The sequence below is a fragment of the Trichomonas vaginalis genome, chromosome V (genome assembly GCF_026262505.1).
Source record: "Trichomonas vaginalis G3 chromosome V, whole genome shotgun sequence".
NCBI lineage: Eukaryota > Parabasalia > Trichomonadida > Trichomonadidae > Trichomonas > Trichomonas vaginalis.
This window is the reverse complement of record NC_067207.1, coordinates 3,981,065-4,002,703: the sequence shown is the minus strand read 5'-3', so window position 1 is coordinate 4,002,703 and position 21,639 is coordinate 3,981,065. Positions and strand designations below refer to the sequence as shown.

Genomic DNA, 21,639 nt, shown 5'->3' with positions numbered 1-21,639 from the left:
GTATATTCGTAAGTTCCAGGAACTATTTCTGACCTTCTAATGGCATTGTCGCATTCGTTATACCATTCGGAAACATTTCCATTCATGGCATCCAAAACTGTTGGCGTTAATTCTGAGCGGCGTAATTTCATATGGGTAAAAATATAGAATAGTTGAATTTATGTGTCATAATAGAACCCACGTGGACCAAGCTTTACTTTCTTCCTGGCTGAGTTTTTAACTCTTCTTTTTCCTTCATTGCCACTACTTTCACTTTGTTCTTCACTACTTTCACTTTGTTTACTCTTCTCTTCTTCTTTGGTGTCGCTTTTGGTAACTTGCCCTCTGCTTCAAGTTGTTGCATCTTTGCCTCATGTTCACCTAGTATGTTGTAAATTTCCCATGTCCTTTTTGCCTTTGGGCTCTGGTCGCCCATCTCAGGTAACCTACATCCTAGAAAGATTTTGTCATAGTTTGTATTTGAGTCTTCGCGTATTGTTTGCATGACTCTTTCCTGAGTTTCCGGTTCAAGCTCTTCAAACAGAGCTTGTCCATATGGAATAAGCTCGTTTCCAAATATATGTTTTTGTAGCCATTCTGGTTTTCTTTCCATGTTACCAACAATATCTTTTGTGAATGGGAAAGCTTTTACCCAATGTTTCAGTCTTGCGTCATTTATTTCTGTAGTTGGTTTTATTTTGTCAAGGAACATGTTTTTCAATACTAACATTTCATTTGGTACTGTCCATTTGAGTTTTTCTTAAATATTCATCCCTTCTCATTTCATCGTCTGCAAAGTAAGTTTTTATGACATTTTGTAAACTTTCGTTTGCAAGGTCATGTACAATAGGTTCTCTTCCTTCTCTCTCCCTAACTCTCTTTCTAAACTCTTCACCAATATACCATCTCTATGGTTCTGTGTAGTTCTTTGAGATAAATGTTTTAGAACGTCAGGTGTTATATTTCCATCAGCCATGTTCATTTCATACTGGTCCAAAATATCTGCATGTTTCATATCTTTCAATGGCATTAAAGCCGCGCTGAAAATACCAGCTAAATCTGGTTCACCATTCACTTCCATTGCGTCTACAACTTCTTGAATTGTGGTTGTAAGTTTATGAACCACCTATCCGGGTTAGCTTTATGACCCCATCTCATTGTAGTTCCATAGTCTGCAGAAATAAAAGTAGGTTTGTTTCCATATTGGCTAGGTTCTGAATGAACTTTAAACAATGTTTCATTTCTATATGTTTTGTTGAAATTTAACCTTTTATTTTCACCGAGTTCATCCAAAGATTGAACGTTATATGCTCGTAAGTAAAAAGGGTTGTTGTATTTGTGTACATTTTCTTTCAGTTCTTCCATTCTATGCTGAATATTTTCATCTGATGTTGGAGTCTTTTGTATGTCGGCAAACATTTTTCGATATTCTTCTACTATGTCAGCCGAATTTTTCTTAGACTCTTGGAAAGATTCCATATTCACCTCATACTCTTGTTGAGGGTCAAGATTTTTCGGCTGTTCCAAATCTTCATCTAGTTCTGTGAAGTTAGTTTCCAAAGGAGGGACTTGTTCGTTTCCTTCAGGCTCTTCTAGCTGTTGTTGCTGAACTATTTCTTCCATGTCTGGTTGTATCTGAACTTCTTCCTGTGGAGTTTCTTGTACCTCATCTGCTGGCATTTCATATATTCCGAGACCGTTTTTAACAAGTTCCCTATCTAAGTCATCCGGACTCATAAACCTTTCTTCTTTCGTTCCGTCTTTATTTTTTACGCGTTTCATGAAGAGAGTTGAATTGTCATTTAGCTCTGACACCAAATATCTCGGAGTAAATTCAGTCATGTCATTTGGATGATATGCTATTAAATCATATCCCTTAGCGAGTTTGTATTTTCCAGGTTTGAAATTATATCCCATTTGGTGCTGAGCCATAAAGCTAAATAGGTTCGGGTCAGTATTTCCTTCCTTGAACTTTCTAATAGCTTCTTTATATCTGTCACTAAAGTCAAGAGTAGCTGGGTAACCATAGTCTTCTTTAAGCATTTTTAAGAATTCTTGGTTTCCTTGTTCTCTACTTCTTTTATGTCCTTGCTCTGTTTGTGGTTGTTGTTGTGCAGGGTTTTGAACTGTTGGTTGCTGTGCTGGTTGTGGAGGTTGTTGTTGTGCAGGGTTTTGAACTGTTGGTTGTTGTGTAGTGTTTTGAACTGTTGGTTGTGGTGCTGGATTTTGAACTGTTGGTTGTGGTGCTGGATTTTGAACTGTTGGTTGTTGTGTTGGTTTTGGTGCATGCCTGTGTCTGTGTCCATGTGACGATGTAAATGTTTTAGGTAGTCCTGGTGCAGGTGCTTCTCTTGGAGGGTTTGGTGGTATATAAGTTCCACCAGCTGGCACATATGTTCCATCTGCAGCATAATGTCCTACCTGACTTTTCGTTTTTAAGAAAGCATTTACTAGGTCTGTTTTGGTCTGTTGTAACTCTTTTTCTTGACTTTCCACAACAGTTGCTCTAACGGCGTCATAGGCACTTTGAACTGCCTGTCTCGTTGCTGCATCTGTTATTTTCGCCATATTTTGTGCTACTTCTTTTAACTCTTTGTCGAAACCTTCAGACTTCAGTTTCTTTCCAGATGAGAAGTCGTTCACTAGTTTCACCTTACTATGAAGAGCTTCGAAGGCGTTCTTAAAGTCAGCATTCAATAAAGCTTCATTTGAACTGTCTTCATCCGCTTGTATTTTTGTCCTTATTGACCCTATAAGTTGGGCTGCTTTAGCGTTGGCTTGGGCATCTAACCAGTCATTGTTAGCTTTTATATATTCTGCGCTTTTCATTGCCTTTTGCATGGCTGCGTCGTTATTTTTACTTTCTTGTGCTAAGTTTTCATACTGTACGGTTTGGTTTTGCAACTGTAAAAGTTTTTCTGCCTTTACATTTGCTTCAACTTCTTTTTTATACTCATCGCTATCCATATATGTCTTCAGGGCTTTTTGTTTTATCTCTTCATCTTTCAGTACTTTATATTGAGTAGTATGGTTTTTCAAATTTATAACATCTTGTTCCATTTTGCTACTTCTGCTGCTTTTTCTGACACTTTTTTCGTATATTCCTCTGTACTTAGTTCTTTCAGTTGTTCTTCTTTCTTCTTTTTCTCTACGTTTAACTCATTTAGTTTCTTTGTGTGTCTGTCATATTCTAGTTTCTTTTCGTTTTCACTTATTTGTTTCTGTATGTCTATGTTTGACTTTTTGACATCTGTTATTTGATTTTTGAGTGAACTCAAATTCATTTGACTTTGAGGGTTATAAGCTGTTCCGTCTGCAGCTCCACCATAGCCTGCCATTTTTGCTAAAAGTGCCGCTCTTAAACCTCCACTCTGTGCACCAAAAACTCGGTTTAAAAGCATAGGATTGCTTGACATTTGTTGCAACATAGTGGGGTCATTCATTATTTGTTGTTGCAACTGTTGTTGTGGTGTCAGTTTTACTATTGGATGTTTCAATGCTCTCTTCCTCTGACGTATATTCTTACGTAGCTTACGTGGCATTTTAAGTGAAGTTAAAAAGCGGTTTTCGACAGATTTTTATATGACACTATTTGTTCAGCACAAAAAACTACTCGGTCAAAGTGTTGTCAGTTTTGTAAAATAACCGTCCTATCTCATTCTATAAGGGGAAAAAGTCTTCTCAAAGTATACTTCCTTGGAACGCCCGTAACTTTTCCTGTAGTGACGATAGACCCTTACTTGTCCGGACAAAGTTATACTAAACATCTTCAGGGCTAGAGGGCACGAAGTGCCTGGAGGCCCCACTACCTTTTTTTTTTTTTTTTTTGAATTTATATACTATTCATCTATTAGTAAACACTACCGTATATTATTTTTTAAGCTATCTTATTTTTTGAAATTTTATTCAAATCTTTGGTCGCAAGAAGAATTGCATGATAAATAAAAACATTTAATCAAAGTCAATTTTATTTTTCATATTCAAATGGACTGAGTGTTAACATTTAACATTTTTTGCTAATTGTCGTCAAAAATTAGGCGTAAAGCAAAAATTGATATTTCATATGGTTTTATGATAGATAAGCATTATATTCCCACTCATTATATTCGTAAATTTTGAGGTTTATCCTTCGCTTTTAAGATCATTGAATTTGATTTTTATATAAAATAGTTATATATTAGAAAATAATATGAGTTTATGTGATATTATTTTTCAGAAGATTTTGTGTTCTTCTTCAAAATTTTATTTTTTATTAAAAAGAATCTTTACAAAATATACATTTACTTTAATTAATATTTAAAAACGTGCTCTATCAAAAGTTCCAAAAATTCAATATTTTAGCTTTTCTGAGGTGTCACTTTTGATGAATTTCTGTTTACAACAATACCTCCCCACTGTATGAACTCCACCAACATTTTATGAGCGATTGAATTGAAGTTCATTAAAATTTGACGCTTCATAGTTATAAGCAAATTCCTTTTAAGGATAATTCTCCGTAGCATTTATGCATTTTCTTACCAAGAATATTTTGGATTGTAAAATAACCCTAAATATCAAATCACGAATCATAGCCAAAATGAGAGCTAAAACACGTTATACTTATTAACACTACAAAAGTCAAAACAATAATATTACATAAATTTTTTCTTTGCTGATTGTTTTTATTGTTAAATTTAGTTCCGAAGATGCTGCTTATGGACAACAGATATCACATTTGTTTCCATTTTCCAAATCTTATACATGTTTCCCGCAAATATTATCGAATGCAGCATTTCTCCAATAGCAAAACTCTGATATATGAAATCAATCATTGTACTATAAATAATTAATAGGAACGAGCAAGCGTTTTAACGTATGGTAGTCTAGGAAAAAATCAAACAATGGAACCGAAATTTGCTTGATTGTAAAATTTGAATGTTCATGATCTACTTAGTCTTAAGATTATATAATTGAAAAATTACTAGCGCAGCCATAAAAAACGATTAATCCATATTGAAACAACGATAACTGGCCATGTCACTTTTTATCAATTTTTTGTTCTTTTTGAAAAGATAAATTTATTTTATGTCAGAGAATCAAGTTTACAGTAGGACCTGTATGTCTTAGATAATCATGTTGTACGAAACAATCATTCAAATATTGATTTGGCTTGATGAAATAGAATGCCTTCTCAAAAATTAATCTATTCAATTTGCCATAAGTTAGAGAATTCAAATCTACATATAGTTAGTATTCCGAATATCATGAAATCTTTTGAGAGGTTCCGCTATTCCGCTACATCTCAAACTCTCAATTTCTTTGAAATTATTCTGAGGATGACGGTCATATATAATTTTCAAATTTTCAGAACTGTATTTAAGTTTCATTTTTCATTATTTCATGGCTCTTGTTGCTACCCCACATCCCTTGCTTGTTCATGACATTGAGAAAGATACAGTACATATAAGTGATGACTTTAAAACAAGTATTCAATCTTTAATTGATACTTTAGAGATAAGATCAAAGCAAATATATTCAATTCAGAGTTTATCTTCAAAATTCCATTTCCATAAGAGAAGATTATATGATGTTCTTAATGTTTATGAATCAATTGGAATTTGCAAGAAATTGAGTGTTGATTCATTGCTATGGTTAGGATTTTCTAACATCCATCCAACGGTTAATAGCATTGCAATCCAGAATCATGTATTTGACAGTGATTTTAACATGGATGATCTTGCTTTATCAGACCCATGCATCACAATTGCTTTGCTGACACAGAGATTCTTATTGTTGTTCACAACTCTTAATTCCCACAGTCTTGATATCAAGCAATGCGCTAAGTATTTATCAATGAAGAATGATAAATACAAAACAACACTTTGCAAGTTGTATCAGATTACTTATATATTAGAGTCTTCGAATATTATCAGCAAGTCTCAGAAACCAGGAGAAGTTGTCTTATCCAAACAATACTTTGTTGAAGAGGCAACTGAAGAACCTTCTCCAATTGACATCTTCTCTGTCCAGTCACTTCTCAATAACCACGAAACTCCAAAGACATTATACACAGACAGAAGGAAACACTTTGAAGAAGAAACAATGACAGAGAGACAGAAGTACTTCTCCTTCCTTAGCAATGCATCTTTCTTACAACAGTTAGTTGCATAAGCTAATTTAATTTATATTATTGTTTTTATTTTGTTTTGTTATAAACATATATATATATTAAAATATATATGTTTATGGATCTTAAATCTCGGATGAGCCACATATTTTTAAAATATCATCTCGGATTCTTGCAATTTCATTTTCAAGATTTTGTTTTGAATTTATTCAGTGTGAGTCTATTCATTATATACTTTAGTCTATGCATATATGCATTTCTATCCGTTATTTCTTAATCAGTTCTTCGGACGAGAAAATACAAGTGTTAAAACTTCCTCTTACATATTTCAACATACGAGGGACTTCAAACTCTATTTTTTTACTAAGATATGATCCTGCAAACACCATTCTAACTAGGATTAACACTTTAGTCAAAAATTATGGCATAATCTGAATGAATTTTATGGCCTCTAATTTTCCTTTTTTCACGGTGATGGATTTGTTTTCAGTCAATATGAATATGCTGAATATATACATGGGTCCATATATATACATATCGATATAGAAAGTTTCCTACAAATCTTTTGAGATATCGTGATACAAGCATCTAAACAAACTCATCAATTGAAAAGGAATGAAAATAATGTTTTAAACTGTTGATTAACAAAAAAAGCATAATACACAATGAAAATAATGTTTTAAGCTATTGATTAACAGAAAAAGCATAATACACAATGAAGATAATACTATTTACTAGTCAATAAATACAAAATCATGAAAAATCAAAGAAAATTAATTCTTATTTTCCATAAAATGAGCTAAAATTGCTTTCAAACATGTGCATGAGTATTCCAGTGTTGTTGATATCTTAAGTTCTTCAAACGCTGATAAGAATTTGTGGAAAACAACAGGGGATGGAGTTGGATTCAAAGCAAAAACAGGAATTAAGAAGCCAAACAAGTCGTCAAAGCTCATGTCTAGAATCTTACTATTAATATTCATGGACTCCCTGATACCGTTCTGTATCTCAGAAATCACATTGTACATTGCAAACGCGATATCCAATGGATTGTTGAAGAACTGAACATTAATAATAGTCTCTATAGCATTGGCGAAATGGTTGGACATTCCGAAGATTTCTTTGGCCGGTTTTGACTTAAATGCGGCCGGATAAAGAGAAGTTTGGATTCCAAGGGTTTCTGGGGACTTCTTCAGAGAATTCTCTATGTTCATGAAGTATTTGACGGATTGGTAAGGAGAATAAAAAGGATTTCCCATCGTATTGTAATAAACATCGAATAAAATGCGAATGGAAGCGCATCTCATGGTTGTAAAGACTTTCTTATCTGTTTTGAAGTCACTGTTAAGGGCAATGAAGAAAAATTGGACAAATTGGTTAAATTCTTTGAAATTAAAGGTCTGAACTGTAGAAATATCCTGTTCGGCATCGAACATGACGGGAGGAGCAAGAAGTGAAGGAGCTGCATCATTTAATTGTACTTGAGGCTGCACATCAAACAAATTTGACTGGAAAAGCCTTTCATCACTAATAGATTCATCATTATCATCATCTTCTGCTGGTTTACCATCAGGATTTTCAGAAAACATCGGAAAATCTGGAATAAATTCAGCAGATTTTGTAGTTGAAAGTTTCTTTTCTTCAGGCTTTGGAAGTTGCTCAGTTTTGATTTGTAGATGAGGCATCTGCTTTGCAAATTGAACAAATTTCTTGATAAGACCGTTCTGTACTGCGTATAACATGAATTGTGTATCAAATTCATTTGGAGGAATGTAATTGATGGTTTCATCGGCATTCTGGGATACTCTATGAAGGGTCTCAAGGAGCTCACTAGCTTCAAGTTTCTTGTTTGAGCGAAGTAGAGCTTTTGCATAATTTCCAAGCGAAATAATCTTATAAGAAAGCTTTTTATCATCAGGAGGATCTTCCATTGTGATCTGTTTTGTGAATACTTCTCTCTTAAATGAGATTGGAGCATGACATCCAATACATTCTCTAAAGAATTGAAGTAAAGTAACAACTAAAGCATAGTTCTTCTGAAATCGTGTGAATCTACTATAATGATACTTGTAGAAGTACTTCTGGAACTTATGACGGGCATACTTAAATTGAGGCAATGAGCAATCATATTTTTTATTCTTTTCGCGGGAAATTTCTATGAGACATTTACTTTCTTTTTCAATTATTGCAGTGTATCGCTTTTTAACGGACTCTAAGTAGAAAAGATTGAGTTTATTACTTTCATAAGCTTGATTCATTTGAGCAGGAATCATTGGAACAGCATCGATATAATCGACAAGCTCAGGCTTAATAGGAGGTATCCGAACTTGCTGGTAATTCGGAGTTTTCGTAGCCATGTTCCAATCTAGAAATTCAGGGTTATTGCGCCAATTCAATTATTTTGAGAGGACCAACTTCGTGACCAACAGAAATATAATAAAAACATCCAAGTAACTAAAACGTAAATTTTTTGAAAATTGACGTAAATTACGTTGGAATCTGACCACGAAACAATGACCGAATGACAATTTTCGAGTTTGAATTATTTTGATACTATATATTCATCTGGATGCATTTGAATCAAGCATAAAACCTCTCGAAATCAGTTTTTTTTTCTTTCCAAATCATAGAATTTGGATCTCGATTCATATTCAAATGAGATACAACGTTATTATGCTAACTTAAAATAAGCAGGATAATCATGACTTCATATAGACTCAAGGAAAAACTTATAATATTTCTATCTTGTTTCAAATTTAAAGAATTATAGCAGCCTTTGTACGTATTGCACAAATTAACCAGATCCTACAAAGCATATTTAAAACAAGAAATCAATATTAAGAAATCTCAAAATTATCTGCAATAAGCAGTAATTCTTATAAAAAAATTGCTTATAAATATAAACTATATTCAAACAAAGTTTAGCAAGCCAATAGACTTAAATTTTCCTCAAACGTTCTCTTTGGCGTCTTCAAGAGCATATTTTGAATACTTTGAACAGGCCAAAAGTTGTATGGAGTATTCTGGAAGTTGTACAAACGATGAATTCGTTCAGCCACTTTCTTATGTTCAGGGTAATTGATTTCGCTGTTACTTATTGGTGCAATAGATGCATCAGATGTATAAATAAGCTCTATCCTAAGGTTCGGGATTGCTGGTTTTCTTGAATTTACGCTATTCTCTATTAACATCGTATATTCGTGACAATCAGGGTATCCGCCGCCAATTGCCTTCCAATAAGCAGGAATACTTGAGAACGGTAGGACATTTGGAAGAAAATTATATTCAAATAAATATTTCAAGACCTGTAAAAAGACTCTGGAGGCCTCGTAGTCACTATGGTTAAACAGCTGACTAATAATAACAAGGTATTTCTGAGCTGTACCAATTCTATCTCTTGAATTTACTAATTCTTCAAGAAGATTCAGAGAAATTACTTCGCCCATATGCAAAATCTGGTTGATTTGAGGCGTCTTAACCAAACAGTATCCATCTGTAAACGCATAATAAAATTCTTCGATTGGTATTTTTTTGAATTCATTGAAAAACAACAAAGACGCCTGTCTTGCAACTTCTTCAGGATCCATCTTCGCTATAGGCGTCGTTGGATTGAAAACTAATCTGAAATCGCTAATATTTGGCATCTGAGTTGGTTCTTCCTTTAAAGGACGGTATTTTCCAGGTGATATTTCTTTGAGTAAGAATTCTATATTAGAAAATTCATGTTGGAGATCAGTTGTCTGCTGTTTGGCTTCTTTTACGAAATCAGAAATCGCTTGTAAAACTCTGATATCAATAAAGGTACCGAAATAGCGTATCCAGCCTGCTAATAATGCAACTGTAGAAAATTTTAATTGAGCGGAGTGAGTTGCAACAAAATTTTTCTCATCTCCAAATAAATCGGTCAATTTATCGGAATTGTATATCGTAAGTAGATGATGTAAGAAATGTTGAGATGATACGTGAATTTGTAAAATGATGAAAATGAGTTCTTTGTCATAATCACTTAGATCTGTCAAAATAAGATTTGCAATTAACTGCGAAAGTCTTACAATTTTGGTATCAAGTTTACCCGAGCCAGTCTTGATCTTATACAACTCGCTAATAGTATTTCTCGAGCTATCAACAAGTAGTTTTTGGCAATTTTTTTCAGGGGTAGCTTGAACATAAATGCATCCAGGATCTGGTTGTATTTCCCAGATTTTTTCACCTTTTGAGGCGCCTAATGACGCTAAAATTCGGAGAGAAGTTCGTTCAAAATCTTGTGAAATATCTGAAAAATCCAAACCAGATTCGTATTTAAGAGTTTCAGCCGTATTGGCAAGTCCAATAGATTGTAAATGCTGATAAACTAATTCAAGGCAAGTAAATTTATTAAAATGTGATTCGCTTACTGTTTGTTCCGAAAATTTATCGCTTGAAAACGAGAAACCACCTGTTTGGGGAAGCAATCTCTCGCGCAATGCAAGAATTGAGCTATCGTTAGCCAAAATTTGAGGGAGCCAAGGAGCTTTTTCTCCATCAGTTTCAGAATAATAGCTTGGTCTGTTTTCAACTTGCTGTTCTTGTGCTGGTTGTGGAGTTTCTGCTAATGTCTCTGTATTTTCTTGCATCAAAAATTATATTGTGAAAAAAAAGTGTTATTTTTTATAGGGGCAATTTGGAAGATTTAGTAACATTTATTAATATTTCCGTAATAAATAGAAAATTGAAACATTTTGATATTGAACACGGAAATATTATTATATATAAGGAGGAATTTCAAATCGCATTATTTTTCAACACGGTAGTTGGAAATAGCTTTTATAGGCATTCTACAATAATTTGACTCAATTATTTAAAACTATACAGTAATTTGCTTTAGATAGAGGTGTATCAACTAAAAATTGTAAACTGAAAAGCCACTTTTTCGCACTTTTCCCCTCATTTTCGCCTGACATTCTATCGTATTTTTATTTCATTATATAATAACATTATATAATCTTTAATTAGTTGATAGCCTCCCGCCTGACATTTGACGCGGCAAATTAGAAAAGTGCAAAATTTTTATTATGAATGGGAATGCGAGCTTTCATAGAGAAACCTTCTTGAAAGAACTTTTTATAGGCAAACAATGATTTCAGAATCAAACTATGTTTATAAGTCTTTAATAATAGTCCTTGAAATTGAATTTTTGAATTTCAATTTAGTGGATGAATAGTATTTTCCTTTTATTAGTTCATACTCAGAAATAATTTACAATAATATTCACTTTATACCACATAAGATCCATCACAATTGCCAAAATCTATCATTATAATATTAAAAACATTGAGGCTATAATTTTGGCATACACCCTTCACAACATGGATTATATAAGTCGAATTTTTCCAAAAAAATAATTACTGAGCAAATTGTATATTTACCATAAATTATCTTGTTCATTTGATTAAGTTTTTGACAATATAACGCTCAATAGTGCGAATATAGCATTTTAAACTTGTTGAAAATGTTTTTATGCATAAATAAATTTTTATAATTCCAAATTCTAAATAATAAACAATATTTATCTACATAGGGTGCTATCTTGAGAAAATATATTATTATAATCAAACTTTGTAGAATTATTATTCCTTAATATAGGGATATTATTTTCACGAAATATCAAATATCGATAATCAAAGTTAATACTTATCCTTTTCTATCTATTTATATGCATTATTCAATATATAAACAGGTAGATATTGAAGTATTATATGAAATTTGATCTAATGATCCAGAAAATTATGAGGCAATATATGTGTACAACTGCATTATTAAGGTGCTCTATGGATGAATATTAAATGTTGAAACAAGCTTTGCTTAGATATGATGGTTAGAGTTGATACACTTCTCTTTAGATTGTTATTTTTTACTAAGGAGTTCAAAGTTGAGAAATAGAATTCTTTCGTAACAAAACACAATAAGAATGTTCTGAGTTAACTTTGATAAAATTTTATTGAAATATTGCATTAGATTCAACCTCTAAGAAAATTGATTAGAACTTTTGATTCATGCAATTTTCAGAGACATATTGTTGAATCCAGTCTTATAATATCCTCAATATTTTAATATTTACAGAATTCTGCCAAATAGTAATAAATGAAAATTAAACCAGATGCACTCAAAATGAATGAATTTTGGCGTTATTATTTTATTTATTTTTTTTTCATGAAGACAAAAAAAGGTAAAAAAGGGAGTTGGCGTCCTAAGGCGTCCTAGTGTAAATTTCTCAAAATTGTGATATTTACATCACATTTTTGAAAGGTTTATGGGCGTCCTAAGGGAAAATTGAATAGCTAGGGCGTCCCGAATTTTCATTCTAAGATTTAAATATATTATATACTTAAGTATAATACAAGCAATATAAAAATTAAATTTTTATTATGTTAACTTATAAGAAATTTTTTTGAATTATCGTTGATTTATTGTAATCTTTCCAGGCTATACTTTTGAAATCAACTTTACCTGTCATACGCATTAATGTAGTAGATGTCCAGGTGTAGCTATTATATCCCAGCAACATTGGTATTTTATCATTGTAAGATATCAAAATGAAGCGTTTTTTCAGATATAATTTTTCGTAAATTTTTCAAAAATAAGATGGTAAAAAAGCCTCGACTTGCTCGAAAAATAACAATTTTTTTACTTGTAAAAATAACCCTTTTACAGTATGGGCAGCTATTCAATCACTATTTCTTTTTCTAAAAGTATATTTTTCAAAAAAAATTAAGATCAAATTCGACAATTTCTTGATGAAAGCAAAAATATTACACATACTTCTAGATGCATGGGATAAAATATGCAATTATTCAATCAATTCGCATGATTTGAAAAAAAAAATCTAAATTTGATAAAAATGTAGAAATTTTTTATTTTTAACTTGAGATTCGATTTTTTTGATCCAATTTGTGATTTTTTTTTGATCGGAATTTCAATTAATTTGTTGATCAAAAATGACCTCACAATGTTTGATCATAAGTGAAGTCATCTTCATGGGTATTTAGAAATTCCAAGAGAAATTGCTTATTTCTCGCAGATGTAATATCTGAGAAAATCGAATTTAAATATTCATAGAAACCCAAATCATTCTCCGGTTCGAATAATTCATCTGTTGCTTTTTCTGTTTTTTCTATGAATTTTAATAATTTGATTAATAAATCTTCATCAGGAAGAATTATTGCTGCATTTGTGATAAAATTCCATATTGAGGTAATATGGCAATAATTACATTTATAAAATGTAATTTTATCCAAAATTTTTTGGCAAATTCGCATAATAGCATTAATATTTGAAGCTGAGATTAAACCTGTGATTACTTCTGTAACTTTTGGAAAATCATCGCAATTTAATATCTCTTTATATTGAATTGAGAAATAAAAAAAATCAAATGGATTCATTTCTTCAATTTCAAGGAGATTGTAAAAATTGATAGAAGTGTTATTGCAACAAATTGTATTTGCAGCAAAAAATATCATTTGCTCGATTCCATTTTTGGAATAAATTTGCTGGAACAATGTTAAATTAAAACAGTTGCTTAATTTTTCTTCATTGTTTTCATAAAAAAGTAACAAGTTTGCAACTGAAATTTCAAAATTTTGATAATTGCCAGTTATTTCAGTAAATATATATATTTGCTTTTCTTCATCTAAAAATGGCAAATATTGATTTGCAATATTAACTAAAGTTTGGGATAAATTGTTCCAGTTTGATTTTACAATTTGTGAGCACATTATGTAATATGTAAATTTATCCGCTTTGTAGGAATTTAAAATTGTTTGTTGTTCTGTTTCAGTTAAATTACTGAATTTTTCAAGATTAATATTGTGATAAAAAATAGAATCCTTGAAACATTCTGATATCTTTTCAATGTTTAAAACGGATGCTAAAAAATGTAAAAGAACTTCATCAGTCACTGTGATTTTTTTGAAAAATTTATCCCAATTCAAGCATCCAATTGATCTTTCTGTCATTGTACTTATGCATTGATAAAGTTGATTTAATGAATCCGAAGAATAATCATTATGCTTGACTAGTTGAGTTAGTTGATACAGACTGTCGTCAGCCATTTTAAAAAAATGAATAAAATTGTATAGTAAATTATATTTGTGAAATTTGTGACGCTACATTCAATCTAAGACCAATATCTCAAAGAATTCCTCATTTAAGTATTACTTTTCATTGTTTTTTAAAAAATATCTTTGCTTATTTGTTCACTTTTTTGACATTTATTATATGCTTTTTATCATATTTCCGATGATATGAATATATATTCTATATAAGAATGACGCTACATTCAATCTAAGACCAATATCTCAAAGAATTCCTCATTTAAGTATTACTTTTCATTTTTGATTCAATTTTCGAACGGTTTTCGTAAATTTTGCATCATTTCATTTTTTAATGGGAAAATCATATATTTAATCAAAAAAGAGCAAACTTTACAGACGAAAATAAAATATTTATCAGGGAACAATCTGATAAATACCAAAAATCAACATCGAGAGATGAAAAAACGAATATAATCAAACAAGTTCTTCAATATTTTAATATTAAATACGCCGAAAATGAATCTAAAGCTGTCAGAAGATATTTTAGTTATATTGCAGTTAAAAATATTCCCGCAGTTACTGGAAAATATCCTGATACAATTGTTCGCAAAGATATGCTTTATTCGCATGATCATACAAATATTATTAATTCAAATAATATTGAACGTTACTACCGTTGCATCGATCATTCTTGTCAAGCACGTTATTTAGTTAAAATTGAGAACAGTTCAGTTTCCGAAGATTTACAAAAGGAACATATACCCGAATGCAGACAATTTAAAAAGTTACAAAATGAAAAAAATGATCTTCATAAATCAATGACTCTGACAGAAATATACAATAAGGCAATGGCAAAATTTTCTGAAGACAACGGCACTTTTCAGCAGATTAAAAAATTTATGACAGAACTTGCTGTTGGTACTGATGAAAACCCATTAATTAAAGATTCATTGGTCAGGGAAGTTTATAATAAGTCCAGAAAATTTTCTGTTGGAGAAAAAATTACAGACGATGAAATTGCTAATTTTTGTTTAATAAATGGCGAGCAGTTTTTCATTGGCCATGATTTTCAAGCAAATTGTGAGACGATGTTTTTTGGTTTTGAGAAGGCAATTCAATTTGCAAAAGAAGCCACAGATTTATTTTGCGATGGAACTTTTAAAATTACACCAAAACATTTTCAAAAAGGACAGATGCTAACAATTATGATTTGTGAACCTTCAACAAATCAATATCTACCACTTTTATTTATATTCATGAAAAACCGCACATTTGAATCTTATAAGAAGGCATTTGAATATATTTTTACTGTCAAGGGTATTCAATTTTCAAAGCTAATTCAAATTCATTGTGATTTTGAAAAGGGAATGATAGAGGCACTTCAACAAATTTTCCCTAAAGTCCGTATAATTGGATGCCTATTTCATTTCAAACAAGCTTTACACAGGAAACTTGTAGCACTTTATACAAAAAATTTCAATACTTTACAAAATTCTTTATTTAAGCTATATTCTATTACTCCATTCATGTCTCATGAAGAATTTGTACTTACAATGCATATAATTAATCAAAATAAAGTTGATTCGATCAAAGATTATATTGATTATTTCAACAAAGTTTGGTTGCCGCACTACAATTTAATATCTCAATGTAATAATGCAATTGCAATATTCACTAATGATTGCCTCGAGAGTATGCATTCAGAATTTTCTTCGTTAAAACATCCAAACATTTATGAAGCTATTAAGAAGATATCTCAAATCCAATTAGATAAATATAACGCCATCAAAAATAACCAGAAGATCGAGCGCCATATAAAAACCGTTATCACTGATAGCTACAAAAATTATATTCTTGACTGCTTTCAAAAAGAACTTGAGAAAACAATTTTTTCTATCAAACAATACAACGTAAGTGATCTTTCTTTGGCTCAGAACGAGATTTCTCCATATGGTTCCATAGAATCGAGTTCATTGTTCGAAAATATTCCAGTTCATGATGCAGATATACTCAAATCAATCGATCTAACAGATAAAGATACAATGATCACTAAGTTTATTAATGAAAAAAGAGAAAAAATTATGGCATTATTTAATGAAACATTAAATAATCCAGATTTTAATTCATCCACTCCAATTCAAACTAATTTTGAGCAAGCCGATACAAATCAAGGTTCAGATGCTCCGATTTGCTCCGAAAATTCAAATATTGCAGACTCTACAGAAGTTAGTATACAAGTCTCGTGTACTGAGGCACTGCGTTCCTCCATACGCAATACTTGTGAATTTGACACTTTACAAAACCGTTAACGTATATTTTACAACACAAACACAAACACCAACTTAACCTTAAATATTTATAAAGCCGCCAACCACTTCACCTTACTACTGTAAAAATAAACGTTCTCACTTACAAAAGTATTGCAACTCTTCCCATTGCTGTGCTTCACACAATAGTTCATATTCTTCAGTATCGCTGCTGTCGCTCCAATCGTCAGAGTCAAAGTCACTGTCAAAATAAATGTTAGTAAGTTTTGACAAAGCTAATGAAACACGTTTACCGTTTGTATCGTATGCTTGTATAAACTTTCCATTCTTCATTCCTTCATAAACGCTCAAACTAACTTTACCCTTTCTCCCTCGTATCTGATAGAATGTATTTTCACGAGGAACAAAGAACAAATTCTTGAACTCATGACCGTTGTAGTTTGTTATCTCAATAGTTTTCGTCATTTACATCCAAATAAAATAAAAATAAACTTAAAAAATAAAATAAAAATTAATGATATCACCACCCTCACACGTATGAAAACATAGCACAAAAATAAATTTAGGTGAAGTGGTGAAATCTCACCTCTTTTTTCACCTGTTTTTTCACCCACTTGAATTCATTGCTTTATAACTCTCTTCCTTGGTTTCTTTTTAGTTGCTTTCTTCACGTCTGTCTCCAACTTGACTGTCTTTCTTCTTCGTCCGTAATGATACCAGTTACTTCCACCAGTCAATGGGTCAAATGGTCTTTCGTAAGGATTTCCATACATTCCATAGGGACCATACGGAAGAACTACTGGTGGAGAAGAAACATTTTCTTTAGTTCCATCGAATCTATTTAAATGCATTGTTTCACCTTTCATCTGGTCATTAAAGTCTTTTGCGTGTTTTGCAAACTCATCGTCCTTTCCTAAAGCATTTTCTGACTCAGTCGCAACCAAATTGGATGCTTTATTTATGAGCCCTATTTTATTTAATCTTAACTTCTTTGCAACCCAGCCTCCAATCTTTCCTTTATTTGCATCTAATGTCTTCGAAACTCTTCCTCCACTCATTTTATTTACTGCGTCATAAGCCCAAGTGCTTTTGCTCCAAATGCTAATGCTTTTGTTCCCATTGCGCCTAAAGCTGCCCAAGCTACCATTTACACCATATTAAAATCATCTCTCTTCAATATTATCTCATAAAAGTTCTCGTTACTGGAGAAAGTCAATGAAACATAAACATTCTCATTCATAAACTTCTTTCTTATCTCATCTATTCGCTTCAAAATGTCTGAACAATTGCTAACATCTTCTACAACAGTTATTTCATCATGAATGACCTTCAAGAACAAGCTCATTTAATATGCAATTAAAATCATCTCAATAATGAGTCCATCCTTTCCATCTTTAGGTAGCACAACATCTTTCATTGAAGAAGGTTCGACAAGTCTTATGTTAAACTTACTGACAAAGTTTGTTATACTATAATGCTTCGGCGGCGAATACATGTAGTTTGAAAGACATAATATAGATTCTTCAGCAAATTCACTTATACTGGATTTTATAACAATGTTCTCACGAGACCAAATACCACCAATTGACAATCTTGTAAGCAATCCTGCTGAACCTTCTACTGTAAACGTCGATGGTAACATTCCACGAAGGTCATCTATTGACATCTTTGAGTCACTGAATTTAAATATTTTCTTAAAGCAATCGTCATTATCTAACCATGCAATAGCTTTGAAGTTTTCATTCGAATATACATCTGCTTCATTAAATGTAAAACCTGACTTCTTTGCAGAGACGACTTTAAAATCTATTGAGTTTGTTTCAAAATTATATGCTATGGTAACTTCTGAAGGTAATGGATGCCCTTCCGCAGTCAGTTGTTCTCTCACTACCGTTTGAAGCTTTGTGTTAAAAACTTTCATGTCATCTCCTGTGTCTAGGTTCACATACACAGCAACAGGAAAACTATCTTGCTTCTTTGTTTCATCATTATACCTCAAAACATTAAAGTTCTTCAATAATATTGTTCTTCCTGCTGGAATACTTCGAACCTGTCTGATTTCAATAGCTTTCTCACCTCCTACATACTCTACCCAGTGTCTTGGATATTCATAAGTATACTGACTTTCTTGAATTTTGGTTGGTTTCATCATAACGTGTTCATAGTATATCTTTATACTCTTGTCAGTTAGACTCGGTGCTATGTTCTGAATATTTCTGACTTGCATTTTTAATGGAGATAAAATGAAGCATTTAATACATGACGTAGATGAAGACATGAATGAAACTACAGACAAACTTAACTCTTCTCTCATTCTTCCTTTCAGTAAGACTATGAGTTCTGTTCAAATGGTGTGTATTTCTATTGTGGAAAGATGGGTTCAGGTAAGACATTTAACCTCATTCGTCATATACTCATAACAGAGCGTTTAGGAAACGACTCTTACTATGACCAAATCATTATATCAGCAACTTCAGACTCTATGGACTCAACAGCGAAAACATTTATGTCAAAAGTTCAAGCCTCTGTCGTTAAAGTTCCAGATAGCGAACTCATTGAATTTCTTCAACGTTACATTCGACGTAAGAGGAAATATTATGCCATCGTTGAATTTATACAGTCAGGAATGCAAAAGACTTCAGAAGAGATGGAAAGAATTATTGACAAACACCACTTACGTCAATACTCAGGAGTTTACGATATGAAACGACTGACAAACTACATTCTATCAAAACTTTCAAAATACCCCTTCAAAAAGTATCCTTCAAACACTCTGCTCGTTTGCGACGACTTCGCCGGAAAAGGTTTAGTGTCAAAAGCCAGACTCACCATTAGCTAACATCATTACTAAAGTCAGACATTACCACTTAACTGTAGCAATACTTATGCAAACATGGAGGTTTTTAGCTTTAAACATAAAACGTCTCATAACTGACTTCGTTATCTTTCAAGGTTTCTCACGCTATGATATTGAACTCATTTGGAAACAGTCAGGTATAACATTACCTTTTGAAGAAATTTGGGAAGCATATAAGTCTCTCATCTCTCCTCGTTCATACCTTGAGATTCATATCATGACTAATACCATTAAAGTCAAAAATATTCCATGGGAACGACCAACATTGTTTTAAAGTTTAACCTTCAATTGACTGATGGTAAACAAATTCCATGCATCTCTGTCGCCATTTCTGTTAATATTTTTGCTGTCATTCATATCATCCACTTCCCATCCGTTAGCTTTTGAGGATATGCGTTAGAATAGCTGTTCTTAAATGAAGGCTTTTCACCTTTGAGAGCATAAACTCTATAACTTTCTGCATACTTTATGTTTGAACCTCCTGAGCCATCATTGACATAAATTTTTATAGGCTTCCACCCTTTGTTCATGTTCCTGCTTCTTCCCTTAGCTCTTTTGTTCAGTAGTTCTACATCTTTATACACAGCTCCTGTCTCAGTGAATTCAACAATATTTTCATTCGTTAGCTTTACATTCAAACCCTTGTCGAGTATATTGTTCATTTCATACATATAAAAGGTTTTTATTCTATATGAAATGAGAAGCAAATCCATCTTAGCTGGTGCCGTTAATGTTCCAATTGAACCAACATCAAATGTTGACTCACGAACGACAAACAATATTGTCATAAAGAACTATAGTTCAGAGTGTTTGAAAGAAAGAACCAGACTGAAATCCGTGAATTTAAACTCAGCTTCAAACGCTAACGCTACATCAGATGTTAAGTTAGAGTATCCACCACTGGACCAAATTCTTTCAAGAGAAGCCAACGACAACCCTTACACAAATGTTCAAACAAATCCTTCAGATAACGTAGACCATTACCTTCTTCAGTTATACCAAACAATTTTACTCAAAGACGATAAGAAGCTTTTGACAAATCTTATAAGCAAGAACCAAATAATTCTAACAAAGGAGGACCTTGAAAATGTTATATCACGAATAACAGGGAAACAATGTGTCATTGACTATCTCGACCCTGAAATCGAATGCTGTGGTCAAACGCCACCATTCATGAAAATAGGTAACATCCGCATCATTGAAACACCAGGAACTACAGGAGTTGAGTTTAAGTATAAATATTCGAACGAGTATACAAAACTTTCAACAGAATATAAACTTTGTTTGAAATATGTTTTAGTAAATTAAAGCAATTTGTAATATCTATCCAAAACTTCTTCAACAGTATCGAACTCATCTTCATAATGCAAACCTAATCTTATTGACTTGGTGCAGTTTTCACTAACACAATATAGCGCTTTGCGCTCGGCGCCTTTGACGCCTTTTTCTGTTCTCTTGACTGACATAACTAACTCATTTGTTTCATCAAACAGCAACAACCAAAGTTCATGACCTAATACATAACATTCATACTTTATATTTTTAGCTCTGAGTTCTCTTGTAAGCTGTTGCATTTAATATTTTCTAAAAAGTCAACTTCAACAGTCATTCGCACTGGTGCCTTCAGTTCTACAGGCTCTCCTTGAAAGTCAACAAGTCTGAATTGCATGTCTTTCAAATTATGAGGACTAATGCGAACCCATTTACCTAAATGAGTTGCTATGACAGGAACGTTTGGAATGAACATTGAATTGACTGCATAACAGAAGGATTTATATTCTACTGAACCTTTACTATTAACTCCTGAAATACCTGTGACATTAGCTATTTTTGACTCAATGTATAAACAATTACCATAACATACGTATGGAACAGATTTCATCTCAATCGTTTTGTCAACACTTTTCAAAGGAAATGTCATATGGTATGCTCCCAGAAGCAATTGAACTCTATGACTCATTCGTGTTATCTTAAACTTTCGCATAACTGAACTTCAAAACTCCTGCAATAAGTTTAACATTCATTAAGTTTTCTTCGTTCTCCTTGTTTATTGTAGTATTTATGAGAGCATTTAACACTCCAGCTAATGTTTCCATCTTATATTCTACATTATTGTGAAATCTTATTTCGTGCTTCTTTCCATCTATTTCAAGCTCCATGAAATCTGTTTCATCTGTTATAACGAATGAAGCGATAGTATTGAAGTCAACAACTCTGAAGCAAGTGGCTTCATTCTGAAGACCTAAGTTTGTTTGTAGCTTTACTGTCCCGTATTCGTTTGGGTCTGTACTTTGCAAATAGAACAACATTTTATTCTCATTAAAATATGAGTATTGCTGCATATGCGTATGAAGCTGACAG

The 21,639-nt window shown here is 32.3% G+C and overlaps 8 protein-coding genes and 3 pseudogenes across 11 annotated transcripts, besides 6 other annotated features; 2 read left to right on the top strand and 9 right to left on the bottom strand.

Moving 5' to 3' along the window:
• Positions 1 to 1,194: part of a mobile genetic element that runs on past the window's edge.
• On the bottom strand, positions 159 to 994 carry TVAGG3_0274950 (annotated as a pseudogene). The gene has a single exon. A coding segment is annotated over exon 1 (836 nt).
• Positions 1,195 to 1,492: 298 nt separating the features above from the next.
• On the bottom strand, positions 1,493 to 2,808 carry TVAGG3_0274930 (protein of unknown function, DUF4106 family; the record flags this gene model as incomplete). The annotated part of the gene is made up of 1 exon (XM_051228683.1): positions 1,493 to 2,808. A coding segment is annotated over one exon (1,316 nt), but the record flags the coding sequence as incomplete, so codon positions are not given.
• A 41-nt stretch (positions 2,809 to 2,849) lies between these two features.
• Positions 2,850 to 3,521, bottom strand: TVAGG3_0274920 (annotated as a pseudogene). Its single transcript has one exon. A coding segment is annotated over exon 1 (672 nt).
• An 803-nt stretch (positions 3,522 to 4,324) lies between these two features.
• Positions 4,325 to 4,362: a mobile genetic element.
• Positions 4,325 to 4,362: a terminal%2Cinverted (terminal inverted repeat of Banshee-A3 transposon ID:TVAGG3_0274910).
• Positions 4,363 to 5,328: 966 nt separating this feature from the next.
• On the top strand, positions 5,329 to 6,398 carry TVAGG3_0274900 (transcription factor, enhancer of yellow 2 family; the record flags this gene model as incomplete). Its single annotated transcript, XM_001299569.2, has 1 exon — positions 5,359 to 6,129. One exon carries the CDS (start codon positions 5,359 to 5,361, stop codon positions 6,127 to 6,129), a length of 771 nt encoding a protein of 256 aa, XP_001299570.1.
• A 316-nt stretch (positions 6,399 to 6,714) lies between these two features.
• On the bottom strand, positions 6,715 to 8,462 carry TVAGG3_0274890 (uncharacterized protein; the record flags this gene model as incomplete). The annotated part of the gene is made up of 1 exon (XM_001299570.1): positions 6,859 to 8,442. The coding sequence occupies one exon, from the start codon at positions 8,440 to 8,442 to the stop codon at positions 6,859 to 6,861; it is 1,584 nt and encodes a 527-aa protein (XP_001299571.1).
• A 544-nt stretch (positions 8,463 to 9,006) lies between these two features.
• Positions 9,007 to 10,703, bottom strand: TVAGG3_0274880 (guanyl-nucleotide exchange factor protein; the record flags this gene model as incomplete). Its single annotated transcript, XM_001299571.1, has 1 exon — positions 9,007 to 10,698. One exon carries the CDS (start codon positions 10,696 to 10,698, stop codon positions 9,007 to 9,009), a length of 1,692 nt encoding a protein of 563 aa, XP_001299572.1.
• A 1,586-nt stretch (positions 10,704 to 12,289) lies between these two features.
• Positions 12,290 to 16,378: a mobile genetic element.
• Positions 16,379 to 21,639: part of a mobile genetic element that runs on past the window's edge.
• On the bottom strand, positions 16,560 to 16,886 carry TVAGG3_0274860 (uncharacterized protein; the record flags this gene model as incomplete). Its single annotated transcript, XM_051228682.1, has 1 exon — positions 16,560 to 16,886. One exon carries the CDS (start codon positions 16,884 to 16,886, stop codon positions 16,560 to 16,562), a length of 327 nt encoding a protein of 108 aa, XP_051098412.1.
• Positions 16,887 to 17,041: a terminal%2Cinverted (terminal inverted repeat of Maverick-1A transposon ID:TVAGG3_0274660).
• TVAGG3_0274850 lies at positions 17,042 to 17,568 on the bottom strand (annotated as a pseudogene). Its single transcript has one exon. A coding segment is annotated over exon 1 (527 nt).
• Positions 18,135 to 18,699, bottom strand: TVAGG3_0274840 (uncharacterized protein; the record flags this gene model as incomplete). The annotated part of the gene is made up of 1 exon (XM_051228681.1): positions 18,135 to 18,699. A coding segment is annotated over one exon (565 nt), but the record flags the coding sequence as incomplete, so codon positions are not given.
• Positions 19,975 to 20,586, top strand: TVAGG3_0274830 (uncharacterized protein; the record flags this gene model as incomplete). The annotated part of the gene is made up of 1 exon (XM_051228680.1): positions 19,975 to 20,586. One exon carries the CDS (start codon positions 19,975 to 19,977, stop codon positions 20,584 to 20,586), a length of 612 nt encoding a protein of 203 aa, XP_051098410.1.
• TVAGG3_0274820 (uncharacterized protein) lies at positions 20,813 to 21,025 on the bottom strand (the record flags this gene model as incomplete). The annotated part of the gene is made up of 1 exon (XM_051228679.1): positions 20,813 to 21,025. The coding sequence occupies one exon, from the start codon at positions 21,023 to 21,025 to the stop codon at positions 20,813 to 20,815; it is 213 nt and encodes a 70-aa protein (XP_051098409.1).